This window comes from Scyliorhinus torazame, chromosome 26, assembly GCF_047496885.1.
Source record: "Scyliorhinus torazame isolate Kashiwa2021f chromosome 26, sScyTor2.1, whole genome shotgun sequence".
NCBI classification, from domain to species: Eukaryota; Metazoa; Chordata; class Chondrichthyes; order Carcharhiniformes; family Scyliorhinidae; genus Scyliorhinus; species Scyliorhinus torazame.
Window position 1 is genome coordinate 41,134,607 of NC_092732.1, and position 9,635 is coordinate 41,144,241.

The 9,635-nt window shown below is 55.6% G+C and overlaps 1 protein-coding gene across 1 annotated transcript in view; it reads left to right on the forward strand.

The window, feature by feature from the left end:
* Positions 1-9,092, forward strand: part of fdps (farnesyl diphosphate synthase (farnesyl pyrophosphate synthetase, dimethylallyltranstransferase, geranyltranstransferase)) — a 56,018-nt gene extending 46,926 nt beyond the window's left edge. The window contains exon 7 of the mRNA XM_072490656.1: positions 7,443-9,092. Coding sequence (XP_072346757.1) covers positions 7,443-7,643 — 201 coding nt within the window. The 3' untranslated portion in view covers positions 7,644-9,092. The remainder of the gene's footprint in view (positions 1-7,442) is intronic.
* Positions 9,093-9,635: the final 543 nt, after the last annotated feature.

Below are 9,635 nucleotides of genomic sequence, written 5' to 3' on the forward strand. Positions count from 1 at the left end.
TATCTCTGTAACCTCCTCCAGACCCTCTACCCCCTCCCTATCGCTGTAACCTCCTCCAGCCCCTACACCCCCTCCCTATCACTGTAACCTCCTCCAGCCCCCTACGCCCCCTCCCTATCTCTGTAACCTCCTCCAGCCCCCACACCCCGTCCCTATCTCTGTAACCTCCTCCAGCCCCCACACCCCTTCCCTATCTCTGTAACCTCCAGTCCCAACACCCCCTCCTTATCTCTGTAGCCTCCTCCAGTCCCCTACACGTCCTCCCTATCTCTGTATACTCCTCCAGCCACCTACGCCCCCTCCCTATCTGTAACCTCCTCCAGCCCCCTACGACTCCTCCCTATCGCTGTAACCTCCTCCAGCCCCTCCACCCCCTCCCTATCTCTGTAACCTCCTCCAGCCCCTACACTCCCTCACTATCTCTGTAACCTCCTCCAGTCCCTACACTCCCTCACTGTCTCTGTAACCTCCTCCAGTCCCTACACCCCCTCCCTATCGCTGTAACCTCCTCCAGTCCCTCCACCCCCTCCCTATCTCTGTAACCTCCTCCAGTCCCCTTCTCCCGCTCCCTATCTCTGTAACCTCCTCCAGCCCCCACACCCCCTCCCTATCTCTGTAACCTCCTCCAGTCCCTACACCTCCTCCCTATCTCTGTAACCTCCTCCAGCCCCTACACCCCCTCCCTATCTCTGTAACCTTCTCCAGTCCCTACACCCCCTCTCTATCTCTGTAACCTCCTCCAGTCCCTACACCCCTTCCCTATCTCTGTAACCTCCCCCAGCCCCCTACACCTCTCCCTATCTCTGTAACCTTCTCCAGCCCCTACACCCCCTCCCTATCTCTGACCACCTCCAGCCCCCTACACCTCTCCCTATCTCTGTAACCTCCTCCAGCCCCCTACACCTCTCCCTATCTCTGTAACCTTCTCCAGCCCCCACACCCCCTCCCTATCTCTGTAACCTCCTACAGTCCCCACACCCCCTCCCTATCTTTGTAACCTCCAGACCCAACACCCCCTCCCTATCTCTCCAACCTCCTCCAGCCCCTGCACACCCTCCCTATCGCTGTAACCTCCTCCAGCCCCTCTACCCCCTCCCTATCTCTGTAACCTCCTCCAGCCCCCACATCCCTCCCTATCGCTGTAACCTCCAGCCCCCACACCCCTCCCTATCTCTGTAACCTCCAGACCCAACACCCCCTCCCTATCTCTGTAACCTCCTCCAGACCCTCTACCCCCTCCCTATCGCTGTAACCTCCTCCAGCCCCTACACCCCCTCCCTATCACTGTAACCTCCTCCAGCCCCCTACGCCCCCTCCCTATCTCTGTAACCTCCTCCAGCCCCCACACCCCGTCCCTATCTCTGTAACCTCCTCCAGCCCCCACACCCCTTCCCTATCTCTGTAACCTCCAGTCCCAACACCCCCTCCTTATCTCTGTAGCCTCCTCCAGTCCCCTACACGTCCTCCCTATCTCTGTATACTCCTCCAGCCACCTACGCCCCCTCCCTATCTGTAACCTCCTCCAGCCCCCTACGACCCCTCCCTATCGCTGTAACCTCCTCCAGCCCCTCCACCCCCTCCCTATCTCTGTAACCTCCTCCAGCCCCTACACTCCCTCACTATCTCTGTAACCTCCTCCAGTCCCTACACCCCCTCCCTATCTCTGTAACCTCCTCCAGTCCCTACACCCCCTCCCTATCTCTGTAACCTCCTCCAGTCCCTACACCCCCTCCCTATCTCTGTAACCTCCTCCAGCCCTCTACACCTCTCCCTATCTCTGTAACCTTCTCCAGCCCCCACACCCCTCCCTATCTCTGTAACCTCCAGACCCAACACCCCCTCCCTATCTCTGTAACCTCCTCCAGACCCTCCACCCCCTCCCTATCGCTGTAACCTCCTCCAGCCCCCTACGCCCCCTCCCTATCTCTGTAACCTCCTCCAGCCCCCACACCCCCTCCCTATCTCTGTAACCTCCAGCCCCTACACCCCCTCCTTATCTCTGTAACCTCCTCCAGTCCCCTACACGTCCTCCCTATCTCTGTAACCTCCTCCAGCCCCTACACCCCCTCCCTATCTCTGTAACCTCCTCCAGCCACCTACGCCCCCTCCCTATCTGTAACCTCCTCGAGCCCCCTACGACCCCTCCCTATCGCTGTAACCTCCTCCAGCCCCCACACCCCTTCCCTATCTCTGTAACCTCCAGTCCCAACACCCCCTCCTTATCTCTGTAGCCTCCTCCAGTCCCCTACACGTCCTCCCTATCTCTGTATACTCCTCCAGCCACCTACGCCCCCTCCCTATCTGTAACCTCCTCCAGCCCCCTACGACCCCTTTTCTTTACGCAAAGAGTAGTGAGGCCGTGGAATGCCCTACCTGCTACAGTAGTGAACTCGCCAACATTGAGGGCATTTAAAAGTTTATTGGATAAACATATGGATGATAATGGCATAGTGTAGGTTAGATGGCTTTTGTTTCGGTGCAACATCGTGGGCCGAAGGGCCTGTACTGCGCTGTATTGTTCTATGTTCTATGTTCTATGTTCTATCGCTGTAACCTCCTCCAGCCCCTCCACCCCCTCCCTATCTCTGTAACCTCCTCCAGCCCCTACACCCCCTCCTTATCTCTGTAACCTCCTCCAGTCCCCTACACGTCCTCCCTATCTCTGTAACCTCCTCCAGCCCCTACACCCCCTCCCTATCTCTGTAACCTCCTCCAGCCACCTACGCCCCCTCCCTATCTGTAACCTCCTCGAGCCCCCTACGACCCCTCCCTATCGCTGTAACCTCCTCCAGCCCCCACACCCCTTCCCTATCTCTGTAACCTCCAGTCCCAACACCCCCTCCTTATCTCTGTAGCCTCCTCCAGTCCCCTACACGTCCTCCCTATCTCTGTATACTCCTCCAGCCACCTACGCCCCCTCCCTATCTGTAACCTCCTCCAGCCCCCTACGACCCCTTTTCTTTACGCAAAGAGTAGTGAGGCCGTGGAATGCCCTACCTGCTACAGTAGTGAACTCGCCAACATTGAGGGCATTTAAAAGTTTATTGGATAAACATATGGATGATAATGGCATAGTGTAGGTTAGATGGCTTTTGTTTCGGTGCAACATCGTGGGCCGAAGGGCCTGTACTGCGCTGTATTGTTCTATGTTCTATGTTCTATCGCTGTAACCTCCTCCAGCCCCTCCACCCCCTCCCTATCTCTGTAACCTCCTCCAGCCCCTACACTCCCTCACTATCTCTGTAACCTCCTCCAGTCCCTACACTCCCTCACTGTCTCTGTAACCTCCTCCAGTCCCTACACCCCCTCCCTATCTCTGTAACCTCCTCCAGCCCCTCCACCCCCTCCCTATCTCTGTAACCTCCTCCAGCCCCTACACCCCCTCCTTATCTCTGTAACCTCCTCCAGTCCCCTACACGTCCTCCCTATCTCTGTAACCTCCTCCAGCCCCTACACCCCCTCCCTATCTCTGTAACCTCCTCCAGCCACCTACGCCCCCTCCCTATCTGTAACCTCCTCGAGCCCCCTACGACCCCTCCCTATCGCTGTAACCTCCTCCAGCCCCCACACCCCTTCCCTATCTCTGTAACCTCCAGTCCCAACACCCCCTCCTTATCTCTGTAGCCTCCTCCAGTCCCCTACACGTCCTCCCTATCTCTGTATACTCCTCCAGCCACCTACGCCCCCTCCCTATCTGTAACCTCCTCCAGCCCCCTACGACCCCTTTTCTTTACGCAAAGAGTAGTGAGGCCGTGGAATGCCCTACCTGCTACAGTAGTGAACTCGCCAACATTGAGGGCATTTAAAAGTTTATTGGATAAACATATGGATGATAATGGCATAGTGTAGGTTAGATGGCTTTTGTTTCGGTGCAACATCGTGGGCCGAAGGGCCTGTACTGCGCTGTATTGTTCTATGTTCTATGTTCTATCGCTGTAACCTCCTCCAGCCCCTCCACCCCCTCCCTATCTCTGTAACCTCCTCCAGCCCCTACACTCCCTCACTATCTCTGTAACCTCCTCCAGTCCCTACACTCCCTCACTGTCTCTGTAACCTCCTCCAGTCCCTACACCCCCTCCCTATCTCTGTAACCTCCTCCAGCCCCTACACCCCCTCCCTATCTCTGTAACCTCCTCCAGTCCCTACACCCCCTCCCTATCTCTGTAACCTCCTCCAGCCCTCTACACCTCTCCCTATCTCTGTAACCTTCTCCAGCCCCCACATCCCTCCCTATCGCTATAACCTCCAGCCGCCACACCCCTCCCTATCTCTGTAACCTCCAGACCCAACACCCCCTCCCTATCTCTGTAACCTCCTCCAGACCCTCCACGCCCTCCCTATCGCTGTAACCTCCTCCAGCCCCCTACGCCCCCTCCCTATCTCTGTAACCTCCTCCAGCCCCCACACCCCCTCCCTATCTCTGTAACCTCCAGCCCCTACACCCCCTCCTTATCTCTGTAACCTCCTCCAGTCCCCTACACGTCCTCCCTATCTCTGTAACCTCCTCCAGCCCCTACACCCCCTCCCTATCTCTGTAACCTCCTCCAGCCACCTACGCCCCCTCCCTATCTGTAACCTACTTGAGCCCCCTACGACCCCTCCCTATCGCTGTAACCTCCTCCAGCCCCTCCCTATCTCTGCAACCTCCTCCAGCCCCTACACCCCCTCCTTATCTCTGTAACCTCCTCCAGCCCCCTACACCTCTCCCTATCTCTGTAACCTTCTCCAGCCCCCAAACACCCTCCCTATCTCTGTAACCTCCAGCCCCTACACCCCCTCCCTATCTCTGTAACCTCCTCCAGCCCTCTACACCTCTCCCTATCTCTGTAACCTTCTCCAGCCGCCACACCCCTCCCTATCTCTGTAACCTCCAGACCCAACACCCCCTCCCTATCTCTGTAACCTCCTCCAGACCCTCCACCCCCTCCCTATCGCTGTAACCTCCAGCCCCCTACGCCCCCTCCCTATCTCTGTAACCTCCTCCAGCCCCCACACCCCCTCCCTATCTCTGTAACCTGCAGCCCCCTACGCCCCCTCCCTATCTCTGTAACCTCCTCCAGCCCCCACACCCCCTCCCTATCTCTGTAACCTCCAGTCCCTACACCCCCTCCCTATCTCTGTAACCTCCAGCCCCTACACCCCCTCCTTATCTCTGTAACCTCCTCCAGTCCCCTACACGTCCTCCCTATCTCTGTAACCTCCTCCAGCCCCTACACCCCCTCCCTATCTCTGTAACCTCCTCCAGCCACCTACGCCCCCTCCCTATCTGTAACCTCCTCGAGCCCCCTACGACCCCTCCCTATCGCTGTAACCTCCTCCAGCCCCTCCACCCCCTCCCTATCTCTGTAACTTCCTCCAGCCCTTACACCCCCTCCCTATCTCTGTAACCTCCTCCAGCCACCTACGCCCCCTCCCTATCTGTAACCTCCTCGAGCCCCCTATGACCCCTCCCTATCGCTGTAACCTCCTCCAGTCCCTCCACCCCCTCCCTATCTCTGTAACCTCCTCCAGTCCCCTACACCTGCTCCCTATCTCTGTAACCTCCTCCAGCCCCCACACCCCCTCCCTATCTCTGTAACCTCCTCCAGTCCCTACACCTCCTCCCTATCTCTGTAACCTCCTCCAGCCCCTACACCCCCTCCCTATCTCTGTAACCTTCTCCAGTCCCTACACCCCCTCTCTATCTCTGTAACCTCCTCCAGTCCCTACACCCCTTCCCTATCTCTGTAACCTCCCCCAGCCCCCTACACCTCTCCCTATCTCTGTAACCTTCTCCAGCCCCTACACCCCCTCCCTATCTCTGACCACCTCCAGCCCCCTACACCTCTCCCTATCTCTGTAACCTCCTCCAGCCCCCTACACCTCTCCCTATCTCTGTAACCTTCTCCAGCCCCCACACCCCCTCCCTATCTCTGTAACCTCCTCCAGCCCCTACACCCCCTCCCTATCTCTGTAACCTCCTCCAGTCCCTACACCTCTCCCTATCCCTCTAACCTCCTCCAGTCCCTACACCTCTCCCTATTCCTGTATCCTCCTCCAGCCCCTACACCCCCTCCCTATCCCTGTAACCTCCTCCAGTCCCTACACGTCTCCCTATCTCTGTAACCTCCTCCAGTCCCTACACCCCCTCCCTATCTCTGTAACCTCCTCCACCCCCTCCCTATCTCTGTAACCTCCTCCAGTCTCTACACCCCCTCCCTATCTCTGTAACCTCCTCCAGCCCCTCCACCCCTCCCTATCTCTGTAACCTCCCCCAGCCCCTACACCCCCTCCCTATCTCTGTAACCTCCTCCAGCCCCTACACCCCCCTCCCTATCTCTGTAACCTCCTCCAGCCCCTCCACCCCCTCCCTATCTCTGTAACCTCCTCCAGCCCCTCCACCCCCTCCCTATCTCTGTGCTCATCCAATTCAACTCTGTTACGCATCCCCGATTCCCATCGCTCCATAATTGACGGACGTATTTTCAGCTGCCTGGGGGGTGCCCCCTAAGCATTGGAATTCACTCCCTAAACCTCTCCACCTCGCTCTCCTTTAAAGTGAGAGATGCAAAGGATAAAGGTGTTAAATGCACGCATTTGTAACAAAGCCATTGTCGTAGTGGCTTTTAGAAATAAATAAGTAAAGTTAGAAATTTGCATTAGGGGATGTAGATGGACATTTCTTTCAGCTCTTAAATTTCAAGGACCTCTGGAATAACCAAGAGAAGGTCATGAAATTGTCTTTGATCCCAAATGTGGGGGAAATCGGAAAAACGTGAAAGTTTTTTTATATTTTGGAAGCGTTAAGTTCAATGGTTTGTTGAGAACAATGTAATTCATAGAATCATAGGATTTACAGTGCAGAAGGAGGCCATTCAGCCCATCGAGTCTTCACCAGCCCTTGGAATGAGCACCCTACCTAATCACATACCTGCACCCTATGCCCGTAACCCCGCCTAACCTTTTTTGGACACTATGGCCAATCCGCCTGACCCGCACATCTTTGGGCTGTGGGAGGAAACCGGAGCACCCGGAGGAAACCCACGCACACACGGGGAGGACGTGCAGACTCCGCACAGACAGCAACCCAAGCCGGAATCGAACCTGGGATCCTGGAGCTGTGAAGCAATTGTGCTATCCACAATGCTACCTTCCCTCACAGTCTTGCAAATTAAATTAAATATTGGGGTTTCTGCTGGGTATCCTGGACAGCAACCGTTAGGGTCTGGTCCAGGATTGCGATATTGTTAATAAATCTTTTACTTTTAAAATCCCCAAATTTTTGCAACTTCTCTTTTATCAGAATTCCCCCCAAAAAAGGTTATGGCCTTTTGGCCAAGTTTCCCTCTGGGATTGGGTTTGCTGCGCAACTAACGTTGGCTGCGGCCCTAACACCGTGCTGAATGGCCTCTTCCTGTGAGGCTTCAACGAGAATGTTTAGATTTCTAACTGTGCTCCAATAGGATAACTACGGGAGGGATGACCCAGAGAAGACGGCGAAGGTCAAGGCGTTGTACGAGGAGCTGGACGTGCGCGGGATCTACACCCGGTACGAGAAGCAGAGCTACCAGCGGCTCCTGACCCTCATCAACCAACACTGCACAAAGCTACCTCGAGAAGTCTTCCTCTCCTTCGCCCAGAAGATCTACAAGCGGGACAAGTAGATGGGAAAGTGGGCCGAGGATTCCGGGAGGGGGAAAGAGGGCGATCCCGCCCTGGAGCTGGGATCCCACAGCCTGACGGCAGGGCTCTGCCCTCTGAGGAGGGTGAATTGTCTGATTAGCGACGTCAACATGGCCCAGAAAGGGGAATGATGGGGGGGGGCGGGGGGCCGGGGGGGGGGGGGGGGGGGGTGCACAGGTCAATTTTAATTTCTGATTAGTTAAAAACAGGTACCAATCTGCCCCTGGTGGGGGTTAGGGTATGTATGTCGGTGTGTGTATGTGATTTTATACCTATCTATCCCCGTGCTGTACCTGTCCTGGGAGTGTTTGATGGGGACAGTGTAGAGGGAGCTTTACTCTGTATCTAACCCCGTGCTGTACCTGTCCTGGGAATGTTTGATGGGGACAGTGTAGAGGGAGCTTTACTCTGTATCTATCCCCGTGCTGTACCTGTCCTGGGAGTGTTTGATGGGGACAGTGTAGAGGGAGCTTTACTCTGTATCTAACCCCGTGCTGTACCTGTCCTGGGAGTGTTTGATGGGGACAGTGTAGAGGGAGCTTTACTCTGTATCTAACCCCGTGCTGTACCTGTCCTGGGAGTGTTTGATGGGGACAGTGTAGAGGAAGCTTTACTCTGTATCTATCCCCGTGCTGTACCTGTCCTGGGAGTGTTTGATGGGGACAGTGTCGAGGGAGCTTTACTCTGTATCTATCCCCGTGCTGTACCTGTCCTGGGAGTGTTTGATGGGGACAGTGTAGAGGGAGCTTTACTCTGTATCTAACCCCGTGCTGTACCTGTCCTGGGAGTGTTTGATGGGGACAGTGCAGAGGGAGCTTTACTCTGTACCTGTCCTGGGAGTGTTTGATGGGTCAGTGTAGAGGAAGCTTTACTCTGTATCTAACCCCGTGCTGTACCTGTCCTGGGAGTGTTTGATGGGGACAGTGTAGAGGGAGCTTTACTCTGTACCTAACCCCGTGCTGTACCTGTCCTGGGAGTGTTTGATGGGGACAGTGTAGAGGGAGCTTTACTCTGTATCTAACCCCATGCTGTACCTGTCCTGGGAGTGTTTGATGGGGACAGTGTAGAGGGAGCTTTACTCTGTATCTATCCCCGTGCTGTACCTGTCCTGGGAGTGTTTGATGGGGACAGTGTAGAGGGAGCTTTACTCTGTATCTAACCCCATGCTGTACCTGTCCTGGGAGTGTTTGATGGGGACAGTGTAGAGGGAGCTTTACTCTGTATCTAACCCTGTGCTGTACCTGTCCTGGGAGTGTTTGATGGGGACAGTGTCGAGGGAGCTTTACTCTGTATCTAACCACGTACTGTACCTGTCCTGGGAGTGTTTGATGGGGACAGTGTAGAGGGAGCTTTACTCTGTATCTAACCCCGTGCTGTACCTGTCCTGGGAGTGTTTGATTGGCACAAATAAATAAGTTTAAAAACATGAATGATCTTTTGCAGATTTTTGTCCTGATGTTTTGCTGCATTCTCCTTCTGTCCTTTACTGTTTTCATTAGAAAGACGGAGGTTGAGGGGCGACCTGATAGAGGTCGACAAGATTATGAGGGGCATGGATAGATTGGACGGGCAGGCACTCTTTCCCAGGTGGAGGGGCCAGTCACCAGGGGGCACAGGTTTAAGGTCCGTGGGGCAAAGTTTAGAGGGGATGTGCGAGGCAGGTTTTTTACGCAGAGGGTGGTGAGTGTCTGGAACGTGTTGCCAGGGGAGGTTGTGAAGCAGATACATTAACGGCGTTCAAAAGGCATCTTGACAAACACAGGGACAGGATGGGTATCGAGGGACACGGCACGAGGAAGTGCTGAGGGGTTTTGGCCAAGGTTGGTATCATGACCGGAACAGGCTTGGAGGGCCGAAGGGCCTGTTCCTGTGCTGGATTGTTCTTTGATCTGGTCCCAGGGCCTGCTCGGAAACCTCAGTGAGAAAAAGTGCTGGGTTCAATCCCCAATACAGGGCGCCACTGAGGGAGGGCC